This window comes from Molossus molossus, unplaced genomic scaffold (assembly GCF_014108415.1).
Source record: "Molossus molossus isolate mMolMol1 unplaced genomic scaffold, mMolMol1.p scaffold_m16_p_21, whole genome shotgun sequence".
Lineage (NCBI taxonomy): Eukaryota > Metazoa > Chordata > Mammalia > Chiroptera > Molossidae > Molossus > Molossus molossus.
The window spans coordinates 6,444,418-6,461,643 of record NW_023425357.1 but is presented as its reverse complement, the minus strand read 5'-3'; the positions used below and the strand labels follow the sequence as shown (position 1 = coordinate 6,461,643).

Sequence of the window (17,226 nt, the reverse complement as noted above, 5' to 3'; positions counted from 1 at the left end):
CAAAATGCCCTTGGTTTAATTTGGTTCCTCAAACCAGCACTTTAATCTTTTTAAAAAAAGTGTAACCTTTCCCTTCTCTCCATCTTTCTGCTCTGTCCTAGTATTAACTAGCCCAAAGAAAGCCACATGGCTAAAATTTTCCATTCCTAACCTATACCTCTCATTCACAAAGACCCTTTCCACATACACATGCCCCCTTTTCCCATAATCTGCTTCCTGCATTTAAACTTGTTGGTTATACAGTATGAGATCCAAACTGTCATGGGAGTTATTGATGCTGGAAACAACTGGATTCAGTTAGGAAAGCTGCACTGGATATTGTTACAGTTAACACTATACATCAGATGTGCTTGGTGCTGAAAATTGTATGACTGCTGGAATGTTCTTCATGCACCATATGTCCATTCTGGCCACTCACCAGGCACTTTGTTAGGCTCCAGGACAGGGAATGTCAGTATGGTAAGCCCTGCCCTTGCCTCGAAGCTTCTGGAATCTAAGGGAAACTGGTGGTCCCATTTTCATAGAGTACTGTTTGTTGACAAGCGACATCTTAAAATACCACATTCCCTTATGTCACAGCAAGTTCTGGGGCCACTGAGTCTTATTGGAGAGTCCAGTGAGGAAATGAGCCTTCCTGTTGGAGCCGTCAACAGTCACCTTGGCCAGGCCTGTTCTACGGCAGAGACTCATCCCATGAGACCACACAACCTGCTCCCTCTTGATGGCACCTCATCTCTGGGCTTTTGTGCCCTACCCACTAAGTGAACAAGTCACATGTTTGCTGAAGCACAAAAGATCTTATGAAGACATTGGACACTTAATATCTTTCATATTCTTGGGGCTAAAAATGTTTAGGAGTATGTGCCCTGTTCTCTTGGGCTTTGTAAACCTTGCACCTTGAGTTCTGCTTGTTGGTTTTGTTGAAACTGGGAATTTAATGGTTGATCATTGGGACTGCTGCATGGTGAGCAGCATACTGGTTTTCTAATAGCCAAAACATTCAACTCCCTGTGCATGGTCCCTGCCCTTGAAATTTTTGTCTAGTCTTGGTGACAGGCCTGTTATATACCAAAGGGGAGTACAAAGTGTTGTGGGGTGGGGCAGAGGTGGGAATTCAAATTGTGAAGTGTATTCAATGAAGAGTTTTTACACTAAACACAGGTCAGAGACCCTGTGGAAAATCAGCAGCCATGGGGGTGGGGGGGTGGGGAGGGCAGTTTTTGTAACTAATGACCTGTGTTGCTATGAGCCAGAGCAGAAATGCCCTACTTGTGTATATGTTGGTTCTGATTAAAGTTTTCAGTCTGAAAGTGTTGGTTCCTTCTCTCAGCCTGGTGCCATACACCTGGCCAAAAATACTGGGCATACAGTATCCCTGCCTACTAGTTTTCATGTTCTAGTAGGGTAAGGCTTGCAGTGGAGAAAACCATCCTTTAAGAGGGCACTTAAGCCCTGGCCGGTTTGGCTCAGCGGTTAGAGCGTCAGCCTGCGGTCCGGAGAGACCCGGGTTCGGTTCCCGCTAAGGGCATGTACTTCGGTTGCAGTTTGTCCCCGGCCCTGGTTGGTCGTGCGGGTGGCAGCCACTCGATGTGTCCCTTCACGTCGATGTTTCTGTCTCTCTCTCCCTTCCTCTCTCTCCCTCCCACTCTATCTGTACAAAAAAATGGAAAAATATCTTCGGGTGAGGATAAAAAAAAAAAAAAGAGGGCACTTAAGCCCTGGCCAGTTTGGCTCAGTGGTTAGAGAATCAGCTGTGGTCCCGCGAAACCCGGGTTCGGTTCCCACTAAGGGCACGTACCTTGGTTGCAGTTTGTCCCCAGCCCTGGTTGGGTTGTGTGGGTGGCAGCCACTTGATGTGTCCCTTTCATGTCAATGTTTCTCTCTTCCCCTCTCTCCCTCCCACTCTATCTGAACAAAAAAATGGAAAAATGTCCTCGGGTGAGGATAAAAAAAATAAATAAGAGGGCACTTAAGTCTGTTTCCCAAAGACTGGGAGGGGAACCACACAATTTCAGCCAGTCTTCAGATACATCAACAAACATCACTTTTTCATTCTAGTACAATCCTAATTAAGGAGAAAGCATGAGCAGCAATGGTATTTACTTTTCTGTACAAAGACACAGCAGGCCTCAGGCTCAGGCAACAATTTTAGCTAGAATTTAATAATATTTTGCTCTGTTGTTATTTATTTTAATTCTCCCCACTTTTTCTTTTTTCTTTACTGACAAAAGATACTAGTTTCCTGCCCTGGCTGGTTTGGCTCAGTGGTTGGAGCGTTGGCCTGCGGACCAGAGAGTCCTGGGTTTGGTTCCCGCTAGGGGCATGTACCAAAAAAAAAAAAGATACTAGTTTCCCAATTGTGGTAGTGGTAGAAAGTCCTCTTTAAAAATAAATTGATTTAAGGGGAAAAATGTAAACTGATTTAAAGGAAAATATGTGGTATTGGAGTGGTCTCAATGTCTAACACCATAAGCACTTTGTTAAGGACTTTCTGATGATACTGGGAAGGGCTCATGATATAAGTGATAAAAGAGGGAGATCAGCCTTGAGAAGATTTCCAAATAAAATAATTCTGTGATTACAGAAAAAAAAGGTGAAATTCACCAAAGTCTTAAGAAACAAAATAGTCTCTGAGTTAAATAAGTTTCTTCCTCATAGTAGTTGCCAGACTTCCCACATGGCCAGGTAGTAATTATTGAAGGAATGCATGATTACATTCTTTTAAAAAGATTCCAGTGCCCTGGCAGATGTGCTCAGTGGTTAGAGCATCAGCCTGCACATCAAAGGGTCGCAGGTTCGATCCCTGGCCTAGTTGGGGTGCACGTGGGAGTCAACAAATTGATATGTCTCTCTCACATCGATGTTTCTTCCTCCCCCCTCCTTTTCATTATCTTAAAAATAAATGGAAAAAATATCCTCAAGCCCTGGCCGGTTTGGCTCAGCAGTTGGAGTGTCAGCCTGCAGACCAGAGAGTTCTGGGTTCAGTTCCCGCTAGGGGCACGTACCAAAAAAAAAAATATCCTCAGGTGAGGATTAACAAAATAAATAAATAAATGAAAAGGTTCCAGCAATAGCCCTAGCTGGTTTGGCTCAGCAGTTGATCAAAGAGTCTTGGGTTCGATTCTAGTCAAGGGCATGTACCTCAGTTGAAGTTTGGTCCCTGGTCGGGGTTGTGCAGGAGGCAGCCAGTTGATATGTCTCATTTTTTTTTTTTAATCCTCACCTGAGGACATTTTTCCAATTTTTGTTCAGACAGAGTAGGAGGGAGAGAGAGGAAGAGAGAAAGAGAACTATTGATGTGAAAGAGACACATCAAGTGGCTGCCTCCCGCACAACCAACCAGGGCCGGGGACAAACTGCAACCGAGGTACGCGCCCTTAGCGGGAACCGAACCAGGGTCTCTCTGGACTGCAGGCCAATGCTCTAACCGCTGAGCAAAACTGGCCAGGGCATCTCCTTTTTTTTTTCTTTTTCCCTTCCCTTTCCCTTCCCTTCCCTCCTTCCCCTTCTTTCTCTCTCTCTCTTTCTCTCTCTCTCTCTCTCTCTCTCTCTCTCTCTCTCTCTCTCTCTCTCCCCCCTGCCCCAGTCTGTCTGAAGATAAATGGAAAAAATATCCTTGGGTGAGGATTAAAAAAAAAAGATTCCAGCAATATAAAAATGTTCAGAGCAAAACAAAAGTCTCTCTTTCCCATCTGCAGCAGCACCCTGAAGGTAACCTATTGTACCTGGTACATATTAGCTTCCTGTCCTCTCTTTTGTGTGCAGATTCTGGTAGTTGAAGTATTGGGGTGCTATAAAATAGGTATCTCTAAATGCCTAAAACCTTTGGAAAGTGCCACTCCCAGCCTGTTCTTTTTCCTCATAATTTGGGATTACTGTGCCCTAGAATAATGGTTTTCAAGTTTTCTCTTCACACTCTTTCTTTTACTAGTATTTTCTAAAGTGTGGGAAACACCAATATTTTGGAAGATGACACTATATTAAATATCATCTCACACTGAGACAGTCTGTTGATGCTTCTGGTTACCTCAATGAGAAAGTAAGAGGTTTTAACAGCTTACATCTCATGTCCTCTAATGGGCAGAGCAGGACTTGAGCTTAGCACTTTGGGTGGAAAATGGTATCCATCAAAAATGTGCAAACTGTTGTTGCATTTACTCTTAAGCCAACGTCCAATCATGACAAGTGATACTGGTTGTCCATTCACAGTCATGGTTGCAAGTTTTAAAGGGCATTGATTGAAATAAATGGAATCCTGGGTGCAGGCAGTTGGCATCTCAGTAGGATACAAAAACTACGGAGGTGCCATGTGGATGTCTAACGGTGAGAAGATAGTTTTAAGAAATCATTCCTAGCCCTGGCCGGTTTGGCTCAGCAGTTAAAGTATCGGCCTGCGGTCCTGAGAGACCCGGGTTCGGTTCCCGCTAAGGGCATGTACCTCGGTTGCAGTTTGTCCCCGGCTCTGGTCAGTCGTGCGGGTGGCAGCCACTCAATGTGTTCCTTTCACATCGATGTTTCTCTCTCTCTCTCTCTCTCTCTCTCTCTCTCTCTCTCTCTCTCTCTGGTTCTCTCTCTCCCTCCCACTCTACCTGAACAAAAAATGGAAAAATGTCCTCGGGTGAGGATTAAAAAAAAAAAAATAAAAAAAAAGAAATCATTCCTAAAAAAAAAAAAAAAAGAAAGAAATCGCTCCCAAGAATTCAATGAATAAAACAGATAAAAGTGGACACACTCTGGCCAAAGGGTTAAGGAAATTTGTCCCCGTTGACCCATTGTTTAGTGAGAAAATGGTAGAGCCAGGATTTGAACCTAAGCAGTCAGGCTCCAGCGCTGGACCCCTAACCACTATGCTAAAGGCAAAGACTCATTCTGTCCTTACCAGTTGTTGTTGACCCTGGGCAGGCACCATCACCCCTGCCAACCTGTTTCCTCATATATAACACAGCAGTAACAATAGCAGTGACTCCACTGGGAGGTTGTGAGATGTTTAGAGCTGTGCCTGACACCCAGGATGCAGAAATATTAGCTGTTTCAGTATAATGAATATTTTTGGGTAATTATTAGCATTAAAAGTAACCCAGAATTTTTCAACACTACCCTTGGTTCATAATACGCATACAGCACATTTTATTACTATAAATTTTAATTATTTTGTAAGATTAGCATTTATAAACTTGGAACTCTAGCACTTAACCTCGACCTTGGCACAACACCTAGCAATAAGTAATTGAAAGATGTATTACTAATAAAGCAATAATAGATTTATACTAAACATTTACTTCCTCAGAAAGTGAGCTTGGAAACAACCTGAGAAACTAAGCTGGTTCCACACCATTCGATTCAGCCAATAAGTCCCCAAAGCAAGAGCAAGACCCGTGAACAACCCTGGACAAATCCCCAATCCAATCCAAGCCTCAAGAAGGACCCTGAGTATGAGGATACTCAGAAAAACTTCCCCGCCTTTGGCTCACTTAGGCTTCATTGGCTCAATACCTGAGGTCCCGCTCTCTTACCAGCCAATCCCCGCGCTAGCCCTGCTCACAGCCACGCCCCTAACCCCTCACCTCCCCGCCTCTAATCTTGCCTACCCCTGGCCTCAGGCCGCGAGCCAGCCAGCATCAGGGGGATGCCCCATTGGTCCGCGCCAGCTTCTCGCGCCTCTCTATCCCGCTAGGTGGCCTAAGCCCCCGAGACTGCTATTCTTGTCAAAGACGGGGTTCTCAAGTACCTGGCAACTGGGCCTTGGACCTCGGGTCAGCCTCCCACGCCGAGTTCCTTCCCCACAGGTAAGTCTTCACTAAGGTGCCGTGCGGGCCTCGGCGCCTGCGCAGACTCCCTGATGAACTACACTTCCCAGATACCCGTGGGATTCGGGCTCCTCAGGGGGATCGTCCTAAGAGCCAACAGGGATGTTCATAGTCACAGAAAAGTCAAGAATCTTCAAAATGAAGATTTATAGAGAACCATTGTTGTCTTTACTTTTGTATTGTCCGGATTATTCATAATAAACGAGTATATTTCTTCAACCATGAAAGATTGGTGAAATACTGTACCTGGGCAAAGACTTTTAAACATGGTAACAGTTACCACGAATGATGTTGGTGAGACACAGTGCCATCCACTGCCAGTCAGATTGCCAGTGTTAGGGAGCTTCTGGGAAGGCACTGGCTACATACACGGGGTGATTGAACGGTTCTCCTATGACCCCACGACCTCCCTGCCAGGATATCACTTGGGAACTGGTTAGGTGCTAAGCCTAAAACTTTAGTAGAAGGGACATTTATAAAAGTAAAAAACGAAAATATCTAACAGGGGACTGGCTAATATGTTGGTTGAATAAATATAAACTCTGCAAAGACCCAGAACATCTGGTTGTTAGAGATATTTAACAATACGTGTATTTCATGATATGGGTAAATCATATTTAATGATAGGGGCCATGATATGAAGTTAAGTAAGGATAGATGCACACTCAGTTATTTTCAGTATGCCCCAGATTTATGAAACTATGTATAATATTTTATATATATATATATTTTATGTGTGTGTGTGTGGTATGTGCCCCTAGCAGGAACCGAACCCTGGACTCTCTGATCCGCAGGCCAACACTCAACCGCTGAGCCAAACTGGCCAGAGCTAATATTATATTTTTTAAAATAGCAGAAGTATAAAAAAATGTTAGCAATTATCTCTGGGTAGTATTGAATTTTGGAAAACTTCCGTATTTCTTGGATTTTCTAAATTTTCTCTAAGAAGTATGTACTGGTTTTATCCTAGGCCCTTTCTTGTTTCACTGTCCCCAGCTTTAATAAACCTAATCTCAAGAAAGAAGTACATACTGGTTTTCATAAGACAATAAACATCGTTTTAAGAAGGATGTGTTATATGTAGAATGTGTTCGATCTCAGTAGAATTTCAGAGCATAGCTTCTGGAAGCTGACTACTTGGGCTTGAATCCAGACACCATGACTTCATCTCACTGTGCCTCAGTGTCCTCATCTGTGAAATGGGCCAATGCAGCCCCAAACATGTAGGGGTGTTGAAAGAATGAAGAATTCACACATACTAAGGGCTTAGAACAGAACATGGCACATAGGTTACTGAAAGCACCAGCCATTTTATATGTTTGACATGGGAGAAAATTACATGATTGATGTTCAGTGCTGGTAAAAATATAGCAAAACTGTGGTCCTCGTGCCCACTTGTGCCAGGTGGATTACGTTCAATCCCTTTGGAAAGCAACTTGAAATGTGTTTCAGGAATCAGGAAAATGGTTAGAGTCTCCATTCTGTTATTCCCACTCTGGGAATTTGACTTAGATATTAATCACCTCAAAAGGAGACAGAAATAAGTGTGGAAATGCCCATTAAAACATTATTCATAGCCCTGGCCAGTTTGGCTCAGCCTCTGAGCATTGGCCTGCAGACCAGAGAGTCCTGGGTTCGGTTCCTGCTAGGGGCATGTACCACAAAAAACAAACAAAAAAACAAAAACATTATTCATAAATGGGAAAATGGATGAACAGCCTGTGTAAATCAAGGTCTTAGAACAAAACCCAAATGGGGTAATTGATTTGTAATTCTTCTACACCCACCAATGAAATATCATTAGCCCTAATAATGAGTATGAAGTGTATGTGGTAAAAACAAACAAACAAAAAACAATGTTCATGGAAAATGAGGGCAAAACAGAGAAGCCAAAACTGGTTCTACGCTCTGATTACAATGAAATAAAATAACATTTATTTTAAAATATTTGTAAAGAACCCGGCTGGTGCAGCTCAGTGGTTGAGCATCAAACCATGTACCAAGAGGTCGCTGGTTTGGTTCCTGGTCAGGGCATGTGCCCAGGTTGTGGGCCAAATCCCTAGTGGGGGGCATGCAGAAGGTGGCCAGTCGATGTTCTCTCTCATCGATGTTCTCTCTCATCGATGTTTCTGTCTCTCTTTCTCTCCTTTTCTCTCTCTCTAAAATTAATTAAGAAAAAATATTTTTAAAAATTAAATATTTGTAAAGAAATATGACAAAGTCAAAAAATATGACTTCTGAGGGTGGCCAAGTTTTTGTTTTATGATCCAAATTTTTCAAAGTTTAAAAATATGGATATGGACAAACATAATCAGAACAAAATCAGAAAGAAATACACCCTAAAATGACTAGTGGGTTTCTCTGGGCTGTGGGATTATGGGGAACTGGTATTTTTATTTATTTTATTTATTTTTTGGTACATGCCCCTAGTGGGAACCAAACCCGAGACTCTCTGGTTCGCAGGCCGACACTCCAACTGCTGAGCCAAACCGGCCAGGGCGGAATTGGTATTTTAATCCTCATCTGAGGATATTTTTTCATTGATGTTCAGATGGAGTAGGAAGGAGGGAGAGAGAGAAACATCGATGTGAGAGACACATTTATTGGCTGCCTCCTGCTCGACCCTGGTCTGGGAATTGAACCTGTAACCTAGGTACGTGCCCTTTACCAGAAATTGAACCCAGGACCCTAATGTCCACAGGCCGACACTCTAACCATTGGGCCAAACCAACCAGGGTGGGAATTGATATTTTAGTTCATAATTACCTACACTTTCCAAATTATCTTTTACAATAAGTATGTGACTTTACTTAAATTTTTTTCTTGTTATAAAAGTATGCATATTTTAAAATAATTAGATAAATACTATGTTTATCTAATTATAAACAAAATCTAAGAAAAGAAAAACAGCCCTGGTCAATTGCTCAGTGGTTAGAGCATCGGCCCACAGACCAAAGAGTCATGGGTTCGATTCTGGTCAAGGGCACGTACCTTAGTTGCCGTTTGGTCCCCAGCCCTGGTCGGGGTCATGTGGAAGGCAACCAACTGATGTCTCTCTCACATCTATGTTTCTTTCTCTCTCCTTCCCTCTCCCTCCCACTCTATCTGAAGATAAATTGAAAAATATCCTCGGGTGAGGATTTAAAAAAATAAAATGAAAAAGAAAAGAAAAGCATCCCTTTTGGCATGAATAAAATCAGAAAACGATGCTTAGTTGGGCAGCTGCTTTGTAAAGTACAAATCCTGAAAATGGAAAAGACAAACAATGGGACATAAAAAATGGCTGTAAATGTGGGAAATGTATTCAGTGTTTAAGCCAACTGCAAATTTGGCAGTGAAACTTGTATCTTTAAGTTTTAAAGGAAACTAAAATGGTCTAGTATTTATGTTCAGCTACATGTATTTGAGGCTTTTACTCTAACAGGTTAATCTTTCCAGCTGTGTTTTTTTTTCCTTGAATTTTCAGCTCCAATTTAATGAATAGTTGATACATTTAAAGAGCTCAGAGAGACCGTATTAAAAATTCAAGATGTAGTCGTATCCCAGTTAGACACACTGTCCCATGGGGACATGGTGGGGTTAAAAAATAGGGAGGATGTTGAAGTTTTAGGAGAGAGCTCCTAAAATGATTAGAAGCTGTCCCAGCTGGTGATAAACTGTGCCAGCCTTCCTGTAGGAAAGAAAGAAACCAACTTTTTCAATGTGTGGAGTTCCTCTCTGGGAGGAAATTGCTAGGGCTGATGAATGCGAAACTGAACCCAACAGTAGAACTGCCAGTTTGTTGTATCGTCAGGCTTGGAAAAAAAATGCATTCATTGGTTGATTCTTGTATGTATGGGGATTGAACCTGAAACCTTAGTGTATTGGGACAACACTCTAACCAACTGAGCTACCTGGCCAGAGCCATTCTCAGGCCTTTCTAATCAGCATGAGTTCTCTGATGATCAGCAAGCTGTGTCCTCCAAGCAAAGGCCTTCTCGAAATCACTGCAGATATAGGTGCTGTGCATGGTGTGAAGTTTCTGATGTTCAGCCAGGTGTGAACTCCAGCTGAAATCCTCTCCACATTCTTTACACGCATAGTGTCTGCCACCCGTGTGAACTTTCTGGTGTTGAATGAGGTGTGAGATCTGGGTATAGGTTTTCCCACAGTCGTTACATTTGTAGGGCTTCTCTCCTGTATGAATCCTCTGATGCTGAATAAGGTGGATGCTCTGACTGAAGGCTTTCCCGCATTCCTGGCAGGCGTAGGGTTTCTCACCAGTGTGAATCCTCTGATGCTGAGTAAGGGATGAGTTGTGACTGAATGTCTTCCCACACTCCTTACACTTATAGGGTTTCTCGCCTGTGTGGATTTTCTGGTGCTCAATAAGGTGCGTGCTCCGACTGAAAGCTTTCCCACACTCACTGCACTCATAGGGTTTCTCTCCGGTGTGAATCCTCTGGTGCTGAATGAGGTGGGAAATCTGGGCATAGGCTTTCCCGCAAACAGTACACTCGTAGGGCTTCTCCCCAGTGTGAATCCTCTGATGGCGTGTCAGCGAAGAGTTCTGGCTGAAGGTTTTCCCACATTCGTTACATTTGTAGGGCTTCTCACCAGTGTGAATCGTCTGGTGTTGAGTAAAGGATGAGGTGTGACTGAAAGCCTTCCCACACTCATTACATATATAGGGTTTTTCCCCCATGTGAATGCTCTGGTGCCTCATGAGGTGGGAGATCTGCGTGTAAGCCTTCCCACACTCATTGCACTCGTAGGGCTTCTCGCCAGTGTGAATCCTCTGATGCTGAGTCAGGGACGAACTGTGGCTGAAGGCTTTGCCACACTCAGAACACTCGTAGGGTTTTTCTCCTGTGTGCACCCGCTGATGCTGGGTCAGGGATGAGCTGTGGCTGAAGGTTTTCCCACACTCGTTACATTTGTAGGGTTTCTCTCCGGTGTGGATCGTCTGGTGCTGGGTGAGGGAGGAGGTGTGACAGAAGGCCTTGCCACAATCACCGCATTTGTAGGGCTTCTCCCCTGTGTGGATTTTCTGGTGGCGGGTGAGGTGGGACACCTGAGAGTAAAACTTCCCACACTGGTCGCATTTATAGGGCTTCTCCCCAGTATGACATCGCTGGTGTTTAATGAGGGAGGAGCTCTGGGTGAAGGCCTTTCCACATTCCTTGCATTGGTAGGGTTTCTCTCCAGTGTGGATCCTCTGATGCTCTGTCAGCGACGAGCTCTGAGTGAAGGTCTTGCCGCATTCGTTGCACGTGTAGGGCTTCTCTCCGGTGTGGATGATGTGGTGCTGAATGAAATACGAGCTGTTGCTGAACGCCTTCCCACAATCCTTGCACTGGTAGGGCTTCTCTCCCGTGTGAGTTCTCTGGTGTAGGATATAGTCTGAATGGTAAATGAAGGTTTTCCCACATTCTGCGCAGTTAAATGGTTTCTTTTCTACAAAGGTCCTTTGGCCTTTTGAGTTATTTCTTGATCCGTTCCATTTCTGAGGCCTGTCTGCCCCAGGTACTCTGTGATTCCTGATGAAGGCTGAGGTCCGCCTGCAGCTTCTCCCAAACTCCTTGCAGTGAAGCCTTCTCTCGCCACAAGTGTTCTCCCTGGGAAATGCAAACACACACTTCAAAGGCCTCTCCTGCTTTCCCTGGTCCTCCAGTTGGCAACTGTATATCCAGGATTCCCCCAACTTGGCGTCTCCAAGCACTGCCTTTAAAATCCCCTCCATCTTTCCCATGGGGGAAGCTGCTTCTGCAGAAATACTCCCTTTTGGAAGTGTCTCCTGAGTTGTTGCAGAGCTTGTCTCCAGATCTGAAACAAATGGAAGATATGAATATTTTGTGTTCCGGGACAAAGGAAATTGATTATTTATAAAAAAATTTTTTATTGATTTGTTTTTTTTTTAGAGAGAAAGGGAGAGAGAGAAACAGAAAGAACAATAACATTGATCAGTTGCCTCCCACATGCACCCAAACCGAGGATTGAACCTACAACCTGGGTAGGTACCCTGACCAGGAATCAAACCCGCCACCTTTTGTTGTACAGGACAACACTCCAAACTGAGCCACACTGGCCTGGGTAGGAGCTGATTATTTAGAACTGGCATTGTAAATTTAAAACGGAAAGTTTCCAAGTTTATGTTGCTATTTCAAAAGGCACCTGAGCCACCTGGCTAGGGCTGCCTCATTCTTGAATGACCATCACTGATCACGACAGATGGGGTAAGATGGCTCGCATCTGCTCAACATCCTCACCCACCTGGACAGGTAACTGTCTGGTCTCTCTCCTCCATCCTGGGCTCTTCACCTCGCTCCAGGCGGGAGATCACGTCGGGTTTGGACCCAGGAAGTCCTGAACCTGGAAAAGACCTGACACTTGGCCCATGGGTGCCATGGTCAGAGGGAGTCCCCAGGACTGGGCCCCAGGTCCTGGGTCTTCACGGGAGATGCATACATTGGGTGACTTATGATTAGACACTATTGGTCAATAATGCAAGATTCAATAATGCAAGATTCATAAAGACAGCACAGGGCTGGCCTGGTAACTAGGTGAGTGAGGGACTGTCCCTGAGATGGGAGACTCAGAGGAAGAGTAGGTCTTGGGGCACACTCCAGATAACACCTGAGCCCTGACGTCACTGGCTCTGTTTAAGGCTCTGGCTCTGTGCTGTTCAGTTTGAGTGTGAAATACGCCCACATTGCACAGAACTTAATATGGAGAAAAAGATGAAGTATCTTATTAACAATTTGTGTACTGATTATGATTTTGACATGCTGAAAAGATCACATTTTGGACAGATGGGATGAAACAGAATATATTACTAAAATTAACCTCATCTGATTTTACTGTTTATGCCTGCTGCCTTTGAGATCACTAATTTCTCTCTTCCTCCAGTGCTCCCCCAAAATTATGTCCAGAGGAACCTCGGAATGTGGCCTTGTTTGGAAATTGGGGCTTTGCAGATGTAATTAGTTAAGACAAGGTCCTACTGGAGTAGGGTGACACCTAAATCCAATGACTGGTGTCCTTATAAGAAGAGAAGAGAGATACAGACACATATGGAGGGGAAAAGGCCATGAAGACGGAGGCAGAGACTGGAATAAGACAAGAAACACCAGGATCGCCAGGAGCCCCTAGAAGCTGGAAGAGGTAAGAAAGGCCCCTCCCCTGGAGCTTTCAGAGGGAGCATGGGCCCTGGCCGCTGTGGCTCAGTGGTTGGAGCGTCAGCCCAAGGACCAAGGGGTCACGGGTTTGATTCCCCGCCCCGAGGTGCATGTGGGAGGCAACCAATCGATGTGTCTCTTTCACATTGATGTTTTTCTCTCTGTCTTTCTCCCCCTCAACCCCTCCCTTCCACTCTCTCTAAAAATCCATGGTAAAAAATATCCTCGGGTGGGGATTAACCAGAAAAAAAAAGAAGGAGCATGGCTTTGCAAACACTTTGAGTTTGCACTTCCGGCTCCAGAACTGAGTAAATACATTTCTGCTGTTTTAAGCCACCAAGCTTGTGGTCATTGTTACAAAGGCCACAGGAAACTAATACACCGCTGTACTGAGCATTCCCATGAGGAGACAGCTTGCTGACAGCTCCCCTTAGAGACAGGCCTCCCTCTGGCTGCAGGATGTGAGGGAGGAAGAGAATGGAAGGGGCCGACCTTGAGGAGGTGGGCAGGGCCCAGCCACACAGGGTGTGAAGGAGCTGATAAAGACAGCACAGGGCTGGCCTGGTGACTAGGTGAGTGAGGGACTGTCCCTGAGATGGGAGACTCAGAGGAAGAGTAGGTCTTGGGGCACATGGTGAGCTCAGTGGGGACAGGGAGTGTGGAGGCCAGGACCTTCCTGGGGAGGTGTTTCTGGAGGCCACCAGCTACACAGAGTTGGAGCACAGGGGCCAGACTGAACAGACCTTCTGCAGGTTATGCAGAAAAGTTAACACAACAGGCTGACTGCTCCCCTTGGAAAGGCCTGCTCACAAAGCTGGCCTTTGGCTGGCGAGGGAACCGGATTTGGGGAGGGTTCCAGCCTTCTCTCACTGATAACAGAGGGGCTCCCTGTGCCTGTTTGTACAAAACAACGTGGCTTCTTCTGAACACCTACTTCCCTCGAGGAGTGTGGAATATTGAATATTGGAATGTTCCAGGCGGTGGGTACTGCTATGACCATTCCCCAGGAAAAACCCTGCTGAATGTCTGATGAGCTTCCAGGTAGGTAAGTAGGCTGAGGCCTGTGGGTCCTCCTAGGGCATCACTGAACCTGGGAGCAGTCTTGGGGACCCTAACACAGGAATTTAAGCTGAGTTTGTTTGTTTTTTGTTAATCCTCACCTGAGGACATTTTTTTCCATTGATTTTTTAGAGAGAGTGGAAGGGAGGAAGGGGGAGAGAGAGAGATTGATGTGAGAGAGACATATCAATTGGTTGCCTCCTGCATTCGCCCCGACCAGGGCCGGGGATCGAACCTGCAACCCAGGTACGTGCCCTTGACTGGGAATCGAACGTCGAACGAGACACTTTGGAGCATGGGCTGACACGCTAACCACTGAGCAACACTGGCCGGGGTAGGAGTCTAAGCTGAGTTTTTGATGAGTTTGTGCAGAGAAATTGTGTGAGTGAGGAGGGCTGAGGACAGAGCCTTCACCCCACCATAACTTACAGAGAAAAGGAGAGCCAGAGGAGCCAGAAGAAGGAATTGGGAAGGAGGAGATGGATGGAGAAGGAAAGACAGAGCAGAGAACAGGCTGGAGTGGGGTTAGGGGAGAAGACGAGGCCTGAGCGGGGCCAGGCTGTGTGGACAGAGAGGACAATGAACTGGGTGTGCAGAAAGCTAGGGGTTGGGGGTGGGACCTGACAGCTGTCCGGAAGGGGAAGGGGGAGGAGAAGATGGTGCCTGGGGGTCTGGAGGACATGGGGCCAACTCAAGATGGGGACCCAGAGCGGGAGGGAGGAGCAGGTCAGTGTGGAGACGGAGCTCAGGGTGAGCGCAGTGAGTATGAGAGGGCTTGCCCAGGGGTAGAAGGCAGGCGGGTGGACAAGTATGTGACTCAGGAGACTCATTTGGGGGACAGCATTTATGTGCTTTGGGGAGAAGACTCGAGATGGAGCCTGTTGACTGGAGCACATGTGGGGAGCACTTGGAGTCCGAGATTCTGGAACAGGCATTACAGTGGGAACCTGAGGTCCCTGCATGTGGAGAGGGGAGCAAAAGGAGAGGGGCGGGCACAGGCTGAAGATCTTATGGGACAAGCAGAGGACTCTGGGAAAAGCCAGGAAGAGCCACAGACAGAGGCCAGCCAGCGGGGGCGCCGCTGACAGCAGGAGGGCACCACGCGACCCCAGGGGCCACTCACAGTTAAGCAGTGGGTGAGCACAAAGGGAATGAGGGCAAAAGGAGGCAGCATGCCGCCCCCTGGGAAGGCAGAGGGCAGGCCTCACCTAGTGAGAGAAGGTTCTGGTAGTTCTCCAGCATGACTTCCCGATACAGCTCCCTCTGGCCAGGGCCTAGCTGGCCCCATTCCTCCAGGGTGAAGTCCACGGCCACGTCCTTGAAGGTCACTGATTCCTGCAAGGGCCAATTGTACAAGGTGGAGGGACACAGCCTTCCAGAATTCAGGGACAGGAGAGGTCACGGGTCAATAACCTACCACGTGCTCCCTGAGCTTGAACAGATTTAAGAGAATTGAATCAAAACAGGCAGCTGCTAGCCCACAGGTACCTTGGCTAGAAAGTAGAACAAGACCTGCCTTTCACATGACTCTTTACTGCCATCTGTTGGAAAATCGTGATAACACGCCTATTATTATAGTATAGGACAGTTTGCCATCTGTGTGAAAACTGCCATAATACATACGCCAATGCATGGGGTGGAAGATGCAGGACATGCCACCGAGACGAGGTGCCCTTGTCCAGTGTGTGACCTACACACTGATACGTGACATTCCTAAGAAACCTTAAAAATAAAAACAGCTATCAAGCCTTGCCCTAGTGCTTACAGCTCTTTTTGAATTTGTCTAGTAGGTCTTCCGGTTTTCACCAGAAGGCCCTAAAAAAAAAAAAAAAGCCTTGCCCTGGCCAGGTAGCTCAGTTGGTTAGAGCATCATCCCGATACGCCCAGGTTGGAGATTCCATCACAGACAGGGCACACGCAGAATGAACAACTAATGAATGCATAAGTAAACAGAACAACAAATCGATGTTTCTCTCTCTCTCTCTCTCTCTCTCTCTCTCTCTCTAATCAAAAAATAAAAGCCGCCACCCTGGCCAGTTTGGCTCAGCAGTTAGAGCGTCAGCCTGTGGACTAAAGAGTCTAGGGTTTGATTCCACTCAAGGGCATGTACCTTGGTTTCGGTTCGGGGCCCGGCCCCGGTCGGGGTCATTCAGGAGGCAACCGGTTGATGTGTCTCTCTTACATCGATGTTTCTCCCTCTCTCTCACTCCCACTCTACTGAGAGATGAATGGAAAAGTATCCTCGGGTGAGGATTAAAAAATAAATAAATAAATAAAAGCCATTGTGTGTAAGAGCCACATATTCCAAAGTCACACTCCATCTCATACATTAACTCTGATCCCAACCCTCCTGACTCCAGGTGGAACAAAATAAACCACTGCTCACATCACCTGGGAACCAAAGGCTGCTGGGCATTACACGATGGATTGTCAGACCGTGTCATAATGTCCCAACCCAGAGCAGTCCACCCCACCCTCCCCTCTCCTCCACACACCTCCCAGCCCCAGAGCCCCTCCCACCATAGCCTTTCTCCCACTGTTGGGAGGGGCAGAAGATCTTCAGACCATAGGCAGAGGTGGGGATGGCCCTTGGGCCCACAAAATCATCTCAGGGAAGAGGGAGCCCAGACTCACCTGTTCCTCAGGGGTCCGGGTCCTGGTGATCATTGCTGAGTCCCAAGTTTGCATCTCCGGGAGAAAGGACCAGGCCTGAGTCTGCAGAATTGGAGGAAGAGACTGGAGCAGAAAAATGTGGTCAGTTCTGGCCCAGAGATAGACAGACACTTTCCTAAAGAAGCCTCATGACAGAGGGTGGCTTGGTTTCCCAACAGCCAGAGCAAAGGCCCAGGACAGGTGGCCTGAGGTCCCCATTCTGTAACAACCACCACTAGCAATCAGTAAGTTCAGCTCACTGCCCCCACAGCACAGCTCTTGGAGAAGTAACTGCAGTTACCCCAAGATGAGCAAATCGAGGCACAAGAGGTCAAGGCCCTTGCTCAAGGTCATAGAGATATAAAGTGTTGGAGTTGAATGAGAACCCAAAAGTCTGGCCCACAGAGCCAACCTCTTCTTTTTGAGGACAGAGAGATGAGTGAATTCAGCTATGCCCTCAAGGGGCTCCCTGTGTGGTGGCGGGCACAGTGCTGGACACAGACCAGGTGGTGGGCTGAATTGTTGCCCCCCAAAATATGTCTGGCATGAAT

At 46.3% G+C, this 17,226-nt stretch overlaps 1 protein-coding gene and 1 non-coding gene across 2 annotated transcripts; one reads left to right on the top strand and one right to left on the bottom strand.

Moving 5' to 3' along the window:
* Positions 1-9,726: 9,726 nt before the first annotated feature.
* LOC118638863 (zinc finger protein 883-like) lies at positions 9,727-16,737 on the bottom strand. The gene is made up of 4 exons (XM_036274993.1): positions 16,658-16,737; positions 15,232-15,358; positions 12,073-12,152; positions 9,727-11,172 (listed from the first exon to the last, which is right to left on the bottom strand). The coding sequence occupies exons 1-4, from the start codon at positions 16,709-16,711 to the stop codon at positions 9,727-9,729; spliced, it is 1,707 nt and encodes a 568-aa protein (XP_036130886.1). The 5' UTR covers positions 16,712-16,737.
* On the top strand, positions 15,779-15,841 carry LOC118639657. Its single transcript, XR_004961232.1, has one exon. It is a non-coding gene; the product is annotated as a U7 small nuclear RNA (small nuclear RNA).
* Positions 16,738-17,226: the final 489 nt, after the last annotated feature.